The 19,304-nt window shown below is 35.1% G+C and overlaps 1 protein-coding gene across 2 annotated transcripts in view; it reads right to left on the reverse strand.

The window, feature by feature from the left end:
* Window positions 1-13,978: 13,978 nt before the first annotated feature.
* Window positions 13,979-19,304, reverse strand: part of LOC133078876 (zinc finger protein 420) — a 178,773-nt gene continuing 173,447 nt past the window's right edge. Inside the window, exon 7 of one of the 2 annotated variants that reach the window (XM_061174045.1) lies at window positions 13,979-15,125. In XM_061174045.1, the coding sequence (XP_061030028.1) occupies window positions 14,016-15,125 (1,110 nt within the window). In that variant the 3' untranslated portion in view covers window positions 13,979-14,015. Of the gene's footprint in view, window positions 15,842-19,304 lie in introns of both variants that reach the window. The other variant, XM_061174042.1, reaches the window with a different exon arrangement.

The following is a 19,304-nucleotide window of genomic DNA, read 5'->3' on the forward strand; positions in this document are numbered from 1 at the left end:
TGAAACGACTGACCCAGAAGGCGGAGGAGATGTTGATGCAGCAGCAAGTGACTAAGTCCCCACAAACGTTGTTTGTGGCTATGTTGGCTATTATCTCTTGTCAGGTAGTTTTGGGTAATACTGATGCTTATTGGGCATATGTCCCTGATCCTCCATTACTTCGCCCTGTAGAATGAAATGATCCCTCAATTCCTGTTTATGTTAACGATACTTCCCTTTTTGGCTATCCAAGCAGTGATTTTATTACCCCTCTCACTGTAACTCGTTTTTCATATGCTGCCTTTTCTTTGTGTGCCCCTATCTGTTTTTCCATTCCTGCGTTTTGGTATAACCAACACGAACGATACCGGCATGGATGTCTTTCGGTAGGACCCAGGCCTTCTTATACATATCAGTTCCAGTATCGGGATGAAACGTGGTCTCGCAGGAATGGATTTTGAATATTATGAGGCTCTCCACTCCTTACTTTAAGGCTACAGAGGATCCTCCTAAGGACTTGCCTCCCTGCACTCAACAATATTGTCCCCCTTTTCTAACCCCTCAGAACCTTTATGGTCATATCCTCCATGGCATCGATGCCGATATTCTACACCAGTGTGGCATCGAATTAATTCCTCATACTACTGAAGCTGTTTTGGACTGGTCTTTTCCTCAACCTTTTGCTGAACTTCTTATTAATAAGATTGAATCTCCAGGAGGATGGGTGGAGGGTGTCCTCTCCACCAATTTAGGAAATGTACAAAATAATATTTGGAAGTTGATGGCTGCTGTGGGGCCTGTTGTCCTTTCACATCAACAACATCCTGTTAGGAACTTAACCGCTTTTGTTATGGCTTGTGTTCCATCACCCTATGCTATTCTTACTGGTTCTGTCTACGTTTTTCAAAAAGAAGGGTTTTATGACATATGTTGTGATAATTGTAATTTGACAAATTGTATAACCACAGGGGAATCAAACCGGGGATTTCTTCTTGTTCATCAGCCTCCCTTTGTTATGCTCCCTGTAAATGTTACAGGTCCTTGGTATTCTAATTCAGGTTTGCAGGTCATGCGTGAACTTTCCCTTCTTTTACAATGGCCCAAGCGATTTTTGGGGCTACTTATAGCTGGAATTATAGTGCTCGTTGCAGTCATTGCTTCTGTAGCTGCTTCCGCTACTGTGCTGACTCAAAGTATTCATACTGCCACATTTGTGAATAATTTAGCTGCTAATGTCTCTAATGCTTTGGGAACTCAAGAAACTATTGATAGAAAATTAGAAAGTCATGTTAATGCGTTGGAAGAAGTTGTTCTTATTCTTGGAGACCAATTAGCTGCTCTAAAAACTGCCTTTTCTATGCATTGTCATGCAGAATTTTCTGCAGTCTGTGTAACCTCTAAGCCATGTAACGATTCGCAGTGGCCTTGGCCTCAGATTAAGAATCATTTCTTGGGAATTTGGTCTCATTCCAATCTATCCCTTGATATTACTCGCTTACATGAGGATATCACAAATATCCAGCATGCAGCTCCCCTAGATGTAAATCCAGTGGAAATTGCTTGAGACATATTTACCCAGATTACACGTACTTTTGCCCTGAGTTCTCTTATTAACCTCCTTTATCCTATAATTGTTATTGGTATTTTAATATTATTGTGTATTTATTTGTTGTTTTCCAGTCCTCCTGCGAACTGGCTTACGAGCAATTGCAGAACTCCGAGCCAGACTCTACCACCTCACATTAAAATATAAGGAAGGGGGACATGTCGGGAACCAGCTGCAAGCTGACACAGCTCTTGCAGCTTAAAGCATGGCAAAGTCCTGCTTAATCCTTGACAGGACCCAAAAGAGTTATTAGAGAAGATGAGTCTTGGCCCATGAGGTTGCTTGCGGTTTCTGTAAGTATAGTTTGTCCTTGGCATGCTTCGGTAGTCACAGTCTGTTCTCACGCATGTTTATATCCTGATTCGCAGAATGTTTTGTACTATAATTTCAACACTAAGGAAATACTGTCTGATGATTCAGTTTGGTGATTTTAACAAAAACATGTATTGTCTACTGCAATATATAAAAAGAGGTTTGACGAGAAATAAAGTGTGTGTGTTTATACACCACCCTCCTGACCCTGTCTCTTCTTAATCCCCTCACCTGCTCTCAGGACTTGTTCCTCAGTCTTACAGCGACTGGCAAAAAATAAATGAAGGGAGGGAGGGAGGGAGGAAGGAAGGAATTTATTAAAAAAAAAAAAAAAATGGCCATACTACCCAAAGCAATCTACAGATTTAGTGTGATCCCTATCAAACCACCCATGATGTTTTTCACAGAACTAGAACAAATAATCCTAAAATTTATATGGAGTCACAAAAGACCCAGAATTGCCAAAGCCATCCTGAGGAAAAAGATCAAAGGTGGTGGCATAACCCGTCCAGACCTCAGACAGAACTACAAAGCTACAGTAATCAAAACAGCATGTTATTGACAAAAACAGACATATAGATCAATGTAAAAGAATAGAGAACCTGGAGTAAACCCAGACACCTACAGTCAATGAATCTACAAGAAAGGAGGCAAGAATACACAATGAAAAGACAATCTCTTCAATAAGTGGTGTTGGGATAGTTGGACAGCTACATGCAAATCAATGAAATTAAAACACACCATATATAAAAGTTAACTAAAAATTGTTTAAAGACCTAAATTTAAGACATGACACCATAAAACTCCCAGAAGAGAACACAGTCAAAGAGCATTCTTGGACATAAATCACAGCAATATTTTCTTAGATCAGTTTCCCAAGGCATAACAAATAAAAGCAAAAATAAACAAATGGGACCTAATCAAACTTTAAAACTCTTGCACAGCAGAGGAAACTATTAACAAAACATAAAGACAACCTACTGAATGGGAGAAAGTATTTGCAAACAATGCAACCAACAAGGGGTTAATATTTAAAATATACAAACAGCTGATACAACTCAATATTAAAAAACAACATAATTTAAAAATGAGCAGAAGACCTAAATAGACACTACAGACATACAGATGGCCAACAGGCACATGAAAACATGCTTAACATTGCTAATTATTAGAGAAATACAAATCAAAACCACAATGAGGTATCACCTCACATCATTCAGAATGGCCATCACCAAAACTATAAATAATAAATGCCGGAGAGTGTGTGGAGAAAAGGGAACCCTCCTACACTGTTGGTGGGAATGTAAATTGGTGCAGCCACTATGCAAAACAGTATGGAGTTTCCTTAAAAAACAAAAAATAGAGCTACCATGTAATCTGGCAACCCCACTTCTTGGTAAATATTTGGAGAAGATGAAAACTCTAATTCCAAAAGATACATGTGCCTCAGTGTTCATGTAGCAGCACTATTTACAACAGTCAAGACAGGGAAACAACCCAAATGCCCGACTGGCTTAAGAAGACATGATATGTGTGTGTGTGTGTGTGTGTAATGGAATATTAGTCATAAAAAAGAATGAAATATTGCCATTTGCAGCAACATGGATGGACCTAAGGAATATTATACTTAGTGAAGCAAGTCAGACAGACAAATATTATATGATATCACTTATGTGTGAAATCTAAAAAATAATACAAATGAATATACAAAAGAGAAATGGATTCACAGGCACAGAAAACAAACTTATGGTTACCAAAGGAAAAAGGGAGGGGGGAAGGGATAAATTAGGAGTATGGGAGTAACAGATACAAACTACTATACATAAAATAGATAAGCAATAAGGATTTACTGTATAGCACAGGAGATTGTATTCAATATCTTATAATAACATATAATTGAAAATAATCTGAAAAAATACATATATATGTAACAATCACTTTTCTGTACACCTGAAACGAACACAATATTGTAAATCAACTATATTTCAATTTTTAAAGGTTTAAAAGTTAGTTGTAATCTTTAAAGATATAAAAGTATCCACTAGAGGAACTAAAAAAGTGATCTTGTGTAGATAGATTAAAACACAAAATGGGTTTTAGGTCTAAATTGTTATAAGACAAAGGAAATTATCTATTGATAAAGGTGTCAATGCATTTAGAAGATAAACATACTTGCACTAAACAGCAGAGCCTCAAAATATATGTAGTAAACATGGACAGAATTGTTGGGAGAAATAGTTCTACAATAGTTGGGGACTTAAGTACCTTATTTTCAATAATGAAAAGTATATCTAGATAGAAGATCAATAAGTAAGTGGAATTGGACAACACAAAAACCAACTAACCCTAACAGACATATTTGGAACATTCCACCCAACAACAGCAGATACACATTTTTCTTAAGTGCACATGGAACATTCTCCAGGATCATAAAGTAATTCTCATTTTAAACAACTGAAAGCATACCAAGTATCTAACTAATATGAAACAAGGTCAGAAGTCAATATTAGAAGGAAAATTGAAAATTTTGCAAATATGTGGGAATTAAACAACATACTCTTTAAATGACCAATTGGTCAAAGAAGAAATCACTGGTGAAATTAGAAAATACTTTGAGATGAAGGAAAATAAAAACACAACATACCAAAACTTATGAGATTCAATGAAAGCAGTTCCCAGAGGGAAATGTACAGCTATAAATACCTATATTAAAAAGGAAGAAAATCTTAACCTAACTTTACATCTTAAGGAACTAGAAAAGAGGAGCAAACTAAACGCAAAACCAGCAGAAGGAAGAAAATACAGACAAAAGCAGATACAAAGAATAAATGAAATTTAAAAATAGAATCAGTGAAACCAGAAGTTGGTTATTTGAAAAGATCAAAATTGACAAAACTTTAGATAAAGTGTTTAAGAAAAAAAAGAAGATGCAAATAACTAAAGTTAGAAATAAAAGTGGGGACATTACAAACTTTACAGAAATTTAAAGAATTATAAAAGAATACTACAAATAATTGTACACCAACAAATTAAATAATGTAGATTAAATGCACAAATCTCTAGACACAAATTACTGAAATTGACTCAATAAGAAATAGAGAATTGCAACAGACCTGTAACAAGTAAAGAGGTTGAATCAGTAGTTCAAGACCTTCAAGAAAGAAAAGTCCAGGTCCAGATGGCTTCACCAGTGAATTTAAACTTTTAAAGAAGGATTAACACCAATCCTATTCAAACTCTTCTGAAAAATAGGAGAGAATTATCCCTAACACATTCTATGAAGCCAGCATTATCCTGATATAAAGCCAGACAAAAATACCACTAGAAATGAAAACTACAGATAAATACCTCTCATGGATATAGGTACAAAAATCTTCAACAAAATATTAGCAAACCAAATCCAACAGTACATTAAAAGGATTACACAGCTTGACTAAGTGGGATTTATTCCAGGAATACAAAGGTGCTTCAACATAAGAAAATAAATGAAGTTAATACACTTCATTAATAAAGCAAAGGTGAAAAAAACCCAACATGATCATCTCAATTGATGCAGAAAGGCACTTGAAAAAATTAAACAGCCTTTCAGGTTAAAAATGCTCAGCAAACTAGGAATAGAAGGGAATTTCCTTAACATGATAAAGGGCATTTATGAAAAACCCACAGCTAACATCATCCCCAACAGTGAACATCTGAAATCTTTTTCCTTAACACCAGGAACAAGACAAGAATATCTGATTTCACCATTGGTATTCAACATTGTACTGGAAGTCCTAGCCAGAGAAATTAGTCAAGAAAAATAAAAGGCATCCAAATTCTAAAGGAAGAACTAAAACTATCTCTATTTGCAGATGACATGATTCTATACATAGAAAATCCCAAAATGTCCACAGGAAAAAACTGGAGCTAATAAATTTAGTAAAATTATAGGGTACAGGATCAGCACAAAAAAATTGTTTTTCTATACACTAGCAATCAACAATACAAAAAGGAACTAAGAAAATTCTATTTATAATAGCATCAAAAAGAATAAAATATGTAGGAATAAATTTAACCATGGGAGTGAAAGACTTGTACACTGAAAACTATAAAACATTGCTGAACAAAATTAAAGACATTATTAAATGGAAGGACATTCCATTTTCATCAATTGGAAAATGTAATAGTGTTGTATTACTCTACTAGGTCTGCCATAACAATGTACCACAGACTGGATGGCTTAAACAACAGAAATTTATTTCTCACAGTTCTGGAGGCTGGATATTCAAGATCAAGCTGTTTGCAGATTTGACGTTTCCTGAGGCCTCTCTCCTTGACCTGCAGATGGCCTTTTCTCTGTACATGCACATTTCTGGTATTTTTTCCTCTTCTTAAAGAACAAAATTCGTATTGGATTAGGGTCCCACTCTTATGGCATCATTTAACCTTAATTGGCTCCTTAAAGGCCCTATCTCCAAATATAGTCCCATTGTGGGTTAGGGCTTCAACATAGGAACTGGGGGACACAATTCAGTCCATAACAACTAGTAAGATGGCAGTAATCCTCGAAGCAATTTACAGATTCAGTGCAATCCCTATCAAAATTCTAATACTTTTTTTTTCAGATTGGAAAAGCTGATCCTCCAATTTATATGAAATTTCAAGGGTCCCCAAATAGTCAAAAAAACACTGAAAAAGAAAAACAAAATTGGAAGACTCACACTTTCCAATTTCAAAAACTACTTCAAAGCTAGAGTAATCAAAACAATTCGGTACTTACATAAGGGCAGACATATGGATCAATGGGATAGAGTTGAGTCTAGAAATAAACCCAAATATCCATACCCGATTGATTTTTGGCAAGGGTGCCAAGAAAATTCAATGGGGTACAAATAGTTTCTTTAAGAAATCTGCTGGGACTACTGGTTAACTACATGCACAAGAATCAACGTGAACTCCTGCCTCACTCCATTTACAAAAGTTAACTTGAAATTGAACAATGACCTAAATTTAAGAGTTCAATTATCAGATTCTTAGAAGAAATATAGGGGTAGATCTTCCTGATCTTGAATTTGTCAACTGATTTTTAGATTTGACATAAAAAACACAAGAAGCAAAAGAAAAGATAAACTGAAATTCACAAAAAACTATAAACTTTTTCTACAAAAAGACCTTATCAAGAAAGTGAAAAGACAACATATAGAAGAAAATGTTTGTAAATCATGTACCTGTTGGCCATTTGTATCTTCTCTTGAAGAGACAGAAATCCTAACACAACTCTTCTTGCTTGTGGTCTATTTTAATTAAATGTGTGTGTGTGCACGCACACACACTACCACTCTATTATACAGTCAGATTTTTCTTGGAATTCCATATGTTCTTTTCATACTGTAGATTAGACCTAAAACTGATTCCTACCTTATCCCCGACTGCCTCGATTCCTGTTTCTCTGCATACTCGATGGGTTAGACCAGCAAAAATCACAAGGCTGGCTTCAGTGGTCAGTTTGGATATGTGCCTTAGTATCCCTAATAATGGTGAGACCTTCATGAGCAAGGAACACCTTCGATGGTGTACATGGTTCATGAGAAAATAGCTAGAACTGATAGGGATCTTCATTACTTGGTCTCATCCTGCTCAATAGTTTTTCAACTGTGGTTCCAGGAAGGAAGCTCTAGTTAGATCCCACAGTATTTATCAAGATTCTTCCTGCTGGTAGGAGCAAAGCTCCATCTAAATTACCTTCTCAATTAGGTTATTTGAAACTCAAGTCACTTCAAGGAAAAGAATAGTGGAATTTTCTCTGTAAAGGTGACAATTACTCTAGTAATAGGCCAGTCTCTTGTCTCTTAAATATTAGCTCTGCATCTTTTTTTGTTGCCTTTTTTATTTTGGCCTTTGTTGCTCACTTAACTTTTTCCAGTATTCAGCTTTAAAATCCCATTCCAGAAGTTAACTGGCCATTTATCCCAGAGAAGAATGGAAAACATCCTAAGATTAGGAAAAAGGCAAGGATGTCTTCTCTCACCAGCATATCTGGAAGGCCCAGCCAGTGAAATAAGACCAGAAAAGTAAATAGAAGGCATACAGGTTGGAAAGAACAGCAGCAACAACAACAACAAAATTGTCTCTATTTGCAGATGACATTGTTTTCTATATAAAGAATGAAAAGGCATCTACAAAACAAAAATATCCCTCTCCTGCCAATGAAACAGTTAAGTTTATATCTAACAATATATGTACAGGAGGTGAAAACCAGAAGACACTGATGAAAAAAATCAAAGATCTAAATAAGTGAAGAGACATATTGTGCTTATGGATTGGAAGTCTCAACACAGTAAAAATTTCAATTTTCTCCCATGTAATATAAAGGTGTACTGCAATTCTTATCAAAATCTAAGCAGCATTTTTGAAAAAAAAAGGTGGATCTAAAGTTATAAGGAAAAGCAAAGGAATTAGGATAAAGCAGTTTTGAAAAAGAAGGATAAAGGGAGAAGAATCACTATTTAGCTACAGTAATCAAGACAGTGTGGTGTTGGTAGGGTGACAGATACATAAATCAATGGAACAGAAAAGAGTTCAGAAATAGACTCACATAAGTCGGCCACCTGATCTTTTACAAAAGTGCAAAACAATTGAATAGAAAAAGGATAATTTTTTTCAACAAATAGTGTTGGAACAATTAGACATCATAGGCAAAAAAAAATGAACCTTGACCTAAATCCTATACCTTATACAAATTAACTTAAAATATATCATAGACTAGGTAATATCCACATTAAACTTTAAAATTTTTGTGCATCCAAAAAAACCAATATTTTAATAATGCAAATATTTGACAAATGGTTTGTATACAGAATATAACACTAAAAATTAAAAATTAATTACCTATTAGGGCCACACCCAGTGGCAGTGAGGTAAGTTTGCCTCTGCTTCACCAACAGGGTAGTATCAAGCAGGATGAACTTCCATGGTGGCCCAAAAGCACTGAGGTTGAACTAGGTGGTTCCAAGCAGTGCTGCTCAATAATCAGCTTCTCACCCTCCTCAGTGTTATCAGGGCCCAACGGTGAGCTGAACTTTCATCCCCACTTAACAAACTCTAGCAACAAAGGTGGTGCTAGCCAACACCCTTTCCCCACTTTCATCTTCCCCATCTGTTCTAGCTGGGCTGAATGGAGAGCTTAACTTCCACCCCTATCCACTGAAAATGAGGCGGGTGGCCATGTTCCACTTTTGCTGGGGTGGAGTCTGTGGGGCCTAGTAGGGTGCTGAACATCTACCTCAACCTGGACTTCTAAGCTACACCTAAATAGAGTAACTGCCTGCATAAAGGAAGGATCTAGAATCTAACAACACAACACCCAAAATGTCCAGAATAGAACTGAAAATCATTAATTGTATCAAAAAACAGGAAAATCTCAAACTGAATGAAAAAAAAGACAATCAAGAGACATCAACACCAAGATAAATTAATCTGACAAGAAATTTAAAACAGCAATCATAGAAATGCTTCAATGAACAAATTATGTACACACTTGAAACAAATAAAAAAATAGAAAATCTTAGCAAAGGAAGGGAGAATATAAAGAACAAAATGGAATTTCTTTGGGGGGGGCTCTTTTGGGTCTTTGTTGCTGCGCGCGGGCTTTCTCTAGTTGCGGTGAGCGGGGGCTACTCTTCATTGTGGTGCGTAAGCTTCTCATTGTGGTGGCTTGTTGTGGTGCATGGGCTCTAGGGCACATGGGCTTCAGTAGTTGCGGTGCACATGGGCTCAGTAGTTGTGGCTCGTGGGCTCTAGAGCGCAGGCTCAGTAGTTGTGGTGCACAGGCTTAGTTGCTCTGTGGCATGTGGGATCTTCCCAGACCAGGGATCGAACCTGTGTCCCCTGCATTGGCAGGTGGATTCTTAACCACTGCGCCACCAGGGAAGTCCCCCAAATGGAATATTTTTAACTGAAAAATACAGTAGCCAAAGTAAAAGACTCAATGGATGTGCTCAAGAACAGAATGGAGGGGAGAGAGGAAAGCATCAGTGAACTTAAAGATAGAACAAGAGAAATTACCCAATATGAACAACAAAGAGGGAAAATATGCTGAATCCTGGAAGGAAAGGAGAAAGTCAGGCTGAAAAGGCATTCAAAGAAATAATGGCAGAAAATTCCTCAATTTTGGCAATAAACATAAGCCTACAGAATCAAGAAACTGAGCAAACCCCAAACAGGATAAACCCAAAGAAATCCATGCCAAGACACATCATAATCAAAATTCAGAAAACTAAAAATGAGAAAAAAAATGAAAGCATGAGTAATGATACATTACCTGCAGAGGAACAATGATTTAAATGACAGATTTTTGATCAGAAAACATGACGGCCAGAAGGAAGTAGCACATTTTTCAAGTGCTGAGAGAACTGTCAATCCAGAACTCTATACCAGCAAAAAATATTCTTCATGAATGAAGGTGAAATGAAGACATGCTCAGATGAAGGAAAACTAAGAATCTGTCAGGAGATCTATTCTAAGGAAGTTCTTCAAGCAGAAGAGAAATGAAGGAAATGTGGAATATCAGGAGTGAGGAAAGAACATAAAGTAAAAATATGGGTACATTTAATAGATTATCTTTCTCCCGTTGACTTTCCAAAATTATGTTAGATGGTTGAATCAAAAATGGCTACATTATCTCATGTAGTTCTTAAGGTATATAGAGGAAATATTTAAGATAACTATGCAATAAAGTGGGGTAAATTAAAGGAGCTCAGTTGAGATAAGGTTTTGAACTGGTTCAATGTTAACAAAAGTAGACTGTGATGAGTTACATATGTATAATGTAATACCTAGGGCAACTACTAAAAAATTATACAAAGAAATGTACTTAAGAACTCTATAGATAAGTCAAAGTAGAATTCTAAAAAAATGCTCAAATAACCCACAGCAAGACATGAAAAGTGAAACAGAGGAACAAAAAAACAGAAAACAACAAATAAAGTGGCAGAGAATGTTCATAGCAGATTTGTAATAACCCCAAATTGGAAACAACTCAAATGTCTTTCAATGGCTGAATGTTTAGAGAAACCATGGTATACCGATACCATAAAAAACTACTCAGAAATTACCCAAAAAAGAACAAATTATTGTACCTGCAACAAGTGGAATTGATCTCAGGAGAATTACGTTGAGTGAAAAAAGCCAATCTTAAAAGGTTATATAGTGATTACATTTATAGAGCACTCCTATATGAAGAAATTATGGAGAATAGATTAGTGGTTGGCAGGGATTAGGAGTGGGGAGCAGGGGGAGGAAAGAAGGATGGTTGTGACTACAAAGGGATAGAACAAGGGATCTTTGTGGTGTTTCAAGTTCTATATCTTGATTGTGGTGGTAGTTACACAAATTTACACTAGATAAAACTGTATAGAACTAGAGATACACATACAGAAGTGCATGTAAAATCAGTGAAATCTGATAAGGCCTGTGAATCACACTAGTGTCAAATGTGATATATAACTATAATTACATAAAACATTACCATTAGGGGAAAGTGGATATAGGGTACACAGAGTACTCTAGGTTATTATTTCTTCAATTTCTATAAATCTGTAATTATTTCTAAATAAAAACATTTTTTGAAAGTCCCAGTAGAAAAAAATAGACAAAATACATGAATGGGCTATTCACAGAAAAGGAAATTTGAGTTCTATAAATATTTGAAAGGCCTGAATATAAAACAGCTGTGGTATAGGAAGAAGTGAACTTTCACATCCACTGAGCTCTTACCTGACACATAAAAATCACCAGCATTTGAATTCCCATTTAAGGATCTAGAAACCAAAGAAAGATTTGTTGAAATACATTGAAACTGCTTCTGCTCTGATACGGGTAACTATTTTTGGCTTGATATTTTACATTAACATTTTACAGTATGCATGAATGGTCTTTCTCCCTCAATTTGAACCAACCCAAATGCAGGTGATTTTGTTTTCCAAATGGAGAGTCAGTTACCCCAACAACTGAATATTTCTTTTGTTTCTTTACTGCTTTCAAATAGGGAAGAACTTGTGTTTAAAATAAAAATTAAAAATTGGTCTCAAACAAAGGCTACTGTATGCTTCTGATGTGTGTATCCTAATTAACATTATGAGGAGAGGGTAAGCAAAATATTATCTTAATTCAGGTTTGGTTTGTGTATTATTAAAGATATTTTTCTATAAATGTTAGTATCTGATCAAAAATAAGAATCCATTTTAAAATTGTTTCTATAGGTCCAGGTTTTCTCTATCCATTTGTTTTTTAAAAAAATAAATGTATTTATTTTTTTGGCTGTGTTGGGTCTTCGTTGCTGCATGCGGGCTTTCTCTAGTTGTGGTGAGCAGGGGCTACTTTTTGTTGCGGTGTGCAGGCTTCTCATTGAGGTGGCTTCTCTTGTTGCGGAGCACAGGCTCTAGGTACATGGGCTTCAGTAGTTGTGGCGCACAGGCTTAGTTGCTCCATGGCATGTGGGATCTTCCCAGATCAGGGATCGAACCCGTGTCCCCTGCATTGGTAGGCAGATTCTTAGCCACTGCACCACCAGGGAAGTCCCTATCCATTTGATTCTTATTTTAGAGAAACAAGAAAATAAAGACAGGCAAGAGAGAATTAAAAAACAAAACCCACAATATAATTTTGACAACCAGATTTGTTACTACTGTCATATTTGCTTTCATTCTTTTATTAAAGAAATATTACAGATAAATAAAACAAGTGCCTTCACTTCCTAAAAGGCAACCAATGTCATATATGTATGCATGATCAATACACAGTACTGTTCTTTGCATTGTTTTATTAAATTTATAGAAATGTTATATCATGTTTCATTGTACATTTTGCTTTTTTCTGTCAATATTATGTAGTCTATCCATGTAATGATATATCAAATTTGTATCTTTAAATATTGTGTTCTATCATACAAATAATCACATTGTATCAATCTATTCCTCTACTAATGGAAATGTATGTTCTTTTCAATTTAGAGTAACACAAATGACGATGCAGTGAACATAAAGAGATGCATGAACACATGCATCTCTGTGCATATATGTGGGTGCCTCTGAAGCCAATACACCAAAGTAGAATTGAATGTTCCATATTTATGTGTTTTTAAAGAAATTCTGTTACTCTAAAGTAGTAAATATAGTCTATTTTTTCATTATATAGAATTTTGCTTTTTATATTCTACTCTTCAGTCTGGGTTTTATTTTTGTATATGGTATAAAGAACTAACATTTTTTGTTCATATGAATCTTCCATTTATTGAATAGGCCATCCTTTTTCCAATGATTTCAATATCACTATAACACACAAGATTCCCATGTCTTTACTCGTCTTCAATTTGTTTCCACTGATTTATTTACTCATAAAGAACACACTGTTTAAATGCTACGAGCTTTGAATAAATATGCAATGATATCTAGTAGTCTATCTTCTCTTTTGTTTTTCACGTTTGTTTCAGCTATTTGTGGCCCTTTACATTCCTATATAAAATATTGAATCAGTTCGTGAAATTCTTAAAATATAAGTAACTGGTAAAAACTTTGAGTGGAAGTACTTTAAACTTAGTGATTTGTGAGAAAATTTATATTTTTTTACCATGACAAGTCTTTTCAGAAAATGTTATTTTTCTCAAAATTTCAAGTGTGACCTTCAAAATGTTTTATAACTTTATATATATGTGTCTTGTAATTCACTATTGTTTATTCTCAGATATGTTATATCAAGATATTTTCTAATTAACTATTCTAGTATGAGAGGTTATTTTAAGAGTTTTTTTTTTCTCCAATCTTCTTTTTCTTGGTTAAGAGATTGGCTAGGAGCTCAAGTATCATGCTGACATGCTGATGCAAATATCTTACTTCAGGTTTTAAAGAGAATGCTGGATAAATATTATCATTAGATAAGATGTCTGCTGAAGATTTCTGACGATCAGCTTTCTCATTATACAATTTGTCTCCTTGGTGAGAACTGTGCCACAAACGTGACTTCTTCAAACGGCTTTCCCACATTCACAGTTTTCTGCTCTAGATCCGATAATGTAATGTGCAAGGAGGTGCTAATTCCTTCCAAAGACTTTTCCATATTCACAAGATTCATAGAGTTTCTATTTCTAATGAGTATGAATTCTCTGGTGTCTAACAAGGTGTGACTTTTGGCTGAAAGCCTTACCACACTCATTACAATGATAAGGCTTCTCACCTGTATGTTTTCTCATATGAAGTGTAAGAGATGAGATTTGAGAAAAGGCTTTTCCACATTTACTACAGTCGAAGGGTTTCTCACCTGTATGACCTCGTATATGTATAGTAAGGGAGGAACTTTGGGAGAAGGCTTTTCCACATTTATTACATTCATAAGGTTTCTCACCTGTATGACCTCTCATATGTACAATAAGGGAAGTTCTTTGAGAGAAAGCTTTTCCACATTCATTACATACATAGGGTTTCTCACCTGTATGACTTCTCATATGTAAATTAAGCAATGAGCACTGAGAGAAAGCTTTCCCACATTTATCACATTCATAAGGCTTTTCCCCTGTGTGACTTCTCAGATGAAGAGTAAGGGAAGCAATTTGAGAGAAGGCTTTACCACATTCATTACAATCATAAGGTTTCTCTCCAGTGTGAACTTTCTGATGTGTAATAAAGTTTTGCTTTTGGCTGAAGGCTTTACCACATTCATTACATTCATAGGGTTTCTCTCCAGAATGAATTTTTTCATGAGCAATGAGATTTGATTTCTGGCTAAAGGCTTTGCCACATTCCTTACATATATAGGGTTTTTCTCCAGTGTGAATTCTCTGGTGTCTAACAAGATTTGACATCTGAATGAAAGCTTTCCCACATTCATTACATTCATAAGGTTTCTCTCTAGTATGAATCTTCTGGTGTGTAATGAAGTTCTTTTTGTGGCTGAAGGCTTTTCTACATTCCTTACATTCATAAGGTTTCTCACCAGTATGACTTCTCAAATGTACAGTAAGGGCTGAGCTTTGAGAGAAGGATTTTCCACATTCATTACATTCATAAGGTTTCTCACCTGTATGAATTCTCACATGTATAATAAGCATGGAAAACTGAGAGAAGGCTTTTCCACATTTATCACATTTATAAGGTTTCTCTCCTGTATGACTTCTCATATGAAGAGCAAGAGATGCTATTCGAGGGAAGGCTTTACCACATTCATTACATGCATAAGGTTTCTCCCCAGTATGAACTTTCTGATGTGCAATGAGGCTTTGCTTCTGGCTGAATGCTTTTCCACACTCATTACATTCATAAGGTTTCTCTCCAGTATGAATTTTTTCATGATCAATGAGATTTGATTTCTGGCTGAAGGATTTCCCACACTCCTTACATGCATAGGGTTTCTCTCCAGTATGGATTCTTTGATGTCTAATGAGATTTGACATTTTAATGAAAGCTTTCCCACATTCATTACACTCATAAGACTGCTCCCTACTGTGGATTTTATGATGTTTAATGAGCTTCTCCTTTTGGCTGAAGGCTTTTCTACATTTTTTACATTCATAGGGTTTCTCTCCAGTATGAATTCTCAGGTGTCTGATGAGGTCCAAAGTTTGATCAAAACCTTTTCCACAATGATTACACTTAAAGGGGGTTACTACAAGATGGGATAAGCTATTGCCAAATGATTTCATAGGTTCGTTATATTCACAATGTTCTTTTCTTATAAGAATTCTCTCATTATTATAACAGTTGAAATTATTATGTTCTAAACACTTTCCAAATAAGTCGTATTTATAGAGATTGTGACTGGAAGGAAAAAAGTCTGAGTTTGGAGAAAATGCATTTGCAAATTTCTTATGACAGTCATTCACTTTTTCTTCAGTCAGTGTTTTTGTGAATTTATCTTCAAGTTGTGTCAAAAGTCTGTCCTGGATTTTCTGATGCTCATCCATCCCCCATATTTCTCCTAAAACAAATTGCAAATAAATATCACTTGTAAATTTTTCCAATATTATATCAAAAAAATTTTTTTAAAATATACTAGTATGGGATTGATTCTTAGCTTATGGCCTAGTGTCTTATTAAGCAAATTCCAGGTATATATATCTCCTATTTCCTAAGCTTTAGGAAATTCCAGGAAAGGAAATATGAGTAGAGACAGATATTTATGAATACAAATAGCTTTGACTGCTTTTAAATGGAATCTGAAAGAAAAAAGGTAAACTGTTGGATAAATAAGAGGGAGAATTCAGAATGTACAAATAAAGTAAGAAGAAATAGCGATAGAGAAAAAGACAAAAACAGGAAGCTAAAAAATCATAAAAGTATTTTACAGGACTCCATTTAAATAAACTTTTATAAACTGTTTGACATAATTTTCTGGAAAATATAAATTACCAAAACTGACTCTATAAGATGTAGAAAACAAATACCAATTTCCACAAAATAAACAGAAAAATATGAAAAGAAATACCCCAAAACAAAACAAATAGAAAAGGCCCAGACATATTATCATGGGAATTTAAACAAACATCTAAGGGACAGCTGTCATGCTGTACAAAATATTATGAAAGAAAAAAGAATTCCCATTTTTTTGTGTGTGAGACAAACATAATATTAACACCAACACCTGATAAAGATGACAACCAAAAAAGCAAACTATACACCAATTTCATTTTTGAATATCAATGCAAAAACTCTACATATCAAAATGACCCAGAAGAAAAAAAAAGTGACCCAAAAGCACATTAAATATAAGACATACATACGTTGTTTTTTTCCAGGAATATAAGTATGTTTCAATATTAGAAAATCTATTACTAAAAGTAAATACGTTATAGGTCAAAAGTGAAAAATCAAGTAATCATTTCCAAAGATATTAAAAAGATGATAAAATTCAACACCTATTTTCCATAAAAATAACTTTATAAAATGGGAACAGACAGACATTTATTTAACTTGAGAAAAAGCACAGTACAACTTAAACCCTGGCACTGTTCTTAATGGGAAAAATCCCAAAGCATTCACATTAAAGTCAGGAATAAGAAAAAGATAAGTACTATCACAACTATTATTACAGTACAGGGTGGTGTATTAAATAAGAGAAAGAAATGAGGTATAAAAACTTGGAAAGGAAAGGTAAAGTTAACATTATTTGTCAATACTAAAACTGTTAACTTGCAAAATCGATTCACCTGAAAAATTATAAAAAGTAAAAAATTAAATTCACTATATATAGTAAATTAATATTCAGTTTCAGTAACCTTCATATAAATGAACAACTATTTAGAAAATATAACAAAAGACTACACTTACAATGACAACAAAAATATGAAAAATCTGGGAATAAATTTAATAAGAAATGTCTAAAAATTATAAGAAAACTTTAAAATGCACACAGATTTGAACAAATGAAAGTGTTATAGGTTGAACTGTGTGTTCCCCCTTTAAAATATATGTTTAAGCCCTAACCCCCAGTACCTCAGAATGTGAAGTTATTTGAAAATAAGGTCATTGCAGATGTAGTTAGTTAAGATGAGGTCATACTGGAGTAAGGTAAGCCCCTAATCTAATATGACTGGTGTTCTTATAAAAAGAATGCCACATGAAGAGACAGAACACAGGGAGAACACTATGTGAAGATAAAGACACAGATTGGAATTATGCTGCCACAAGCCAAGGAATGTCTGGGGATACCAGAAGCTGAAAGACACAAGGAATCTTCTCCTCTAGGCTTCAGAAGGAACATTGCCCTACTTACACCTTGATTTTGTATTTCTAGCCTCTACTTCGTTATGGCAGCTCTAGGAAACTAAGACAAAAGGTGTATCACATTCCTGGAAAAGAATATTTGACAGCAAAAATGGTAATTATTTGCAAGTTAACCTATCAACTTAAAGTGGTTTCAATAAAAATGTTTGAAAATGCAAGTAAATAATAGCTCAAGGGAAAATGATACTAGGGGTTGCCAGCAGAGAGGAAGACATGGGTAAGAGAAGAAAAATTACTCTTCAATATATTTCCTATTGTACTTTAAAAAATTTGTACTACAAGTATGTATTATATATTTTTAAAAGTAAATAAATAAAATTGTTCTGAACAATACAGTAATTAATAAAATGAGAACAAACAATAGGAAGGTAAAAATTGGATAAAAGAATCAGAATAGGGACTTCCCTGGTGGTCCAATGGGTAAGACTCCGCTCTCCCAATGCTGGGGGTCTGGGTTCGATCCCTGGTTGGGGAACTAGATCCTGCATGCATGTTGCAACTAAGAGTCTGCATTTCACAACTAAGAAGTCCATATGCTGCAACTAAGAGTCCACGTGCTGCAACGAAGATCCTGCATGCCGCAACTAAGACCTGGCGCAGCCAAAGTAAATAAATAAATAAATATTTTAAAAAAAGAAGAATCGGAATATAAAACTGGAAGAGCCTGCGTAGCATGATTGAAAGGGAAAACAAAGAATGGGAAATTATGCTTAAATATGGCCTCATAAATACATGAATTTATCTCTGATCCTACACAAAACCACACTAAAATGAGATAAGGAAAGAAAAAGATATAAACTAATAACAAAGACAAAGACCACTCTTACACCCTAGAGAAGATGGGAGATTACTCTGAGAAATATAAGCAGAAAGGCTCCAGAGGCAAGGACACCAGGCAGAGAAATTCAGAGATAAGGAACTGGCTCAAACGTAGAATAAATGAAAGTCTACATACCCAAGGGTGAGACATTCAGTCCCCAGTGGCTGCTTAGCTCTAAGATAGGAAAATGGAGATTTTTCTCCCTCTCTGCCAGACTGAGAATAAAGTAAAGGAAAAATTCTTGTGAAGCTATAATGCAGGTGAAGTTAGAGACGTGGTTGCAGATTATAAATGTAGAAAAGAAGGCAGAATACTAAGCTTAAGCTATTGAGTCCCCGCAGTTCAGGGAAACAGAAAAGCTCAATTAAGCAAAAGGTGTTGAGGGAGAAGGTAAGATCAGGTCTTTAAGGTACTATCCAAGCAGAAGTGAAAAAGAGTTCCAAGGGCAAGATCAAAATATCAAATGTGACAGAAAAGACTCCATGTTTTAAGATGGTGGAATGAAAAACTATCTGATCTCTTTTCCTCTATACAAACAGGAATGAAAAGTCATTGATTCTTCAATGATCCTAGGTGGTGGCTGTAACCCCAATTATAATAAAGGAGTTAGTGTTGACAAATACAGTGAAGGGTGGAATAGGGAAAAAAGGATTCTAAGAGAAGACAGCTGTTCATGCTGATCTTGGGCAGAGCAAGCAGCTGACATTGTCAAAATGGATATCACACCTTGAAGGGCAGAATTAATTAACCCATGATTACAACATGGAAATTTGGGAGAGCAGACTGATTACAGGAGACTTGACATCCCAAGGTATATCAAGGAAGCCAGGACTGAACA

This window comes from Eubalaena glacialis, chromosome 18 (assembly GCF_028564815.1).
Source record: "Eubalaena glacialis isolate mEubGla1 chromosome 18, mEubGla1.1.hap2.+ XY, whole genome shotgun sequence".
NCBI classification, from domain to species: domain Eukaryota; kingdom Metazoa; phylum Chordata; class Mammalia; order Artiodactyla; family Balaenidae; genus Eubalaena; species Eubalaena glacialis.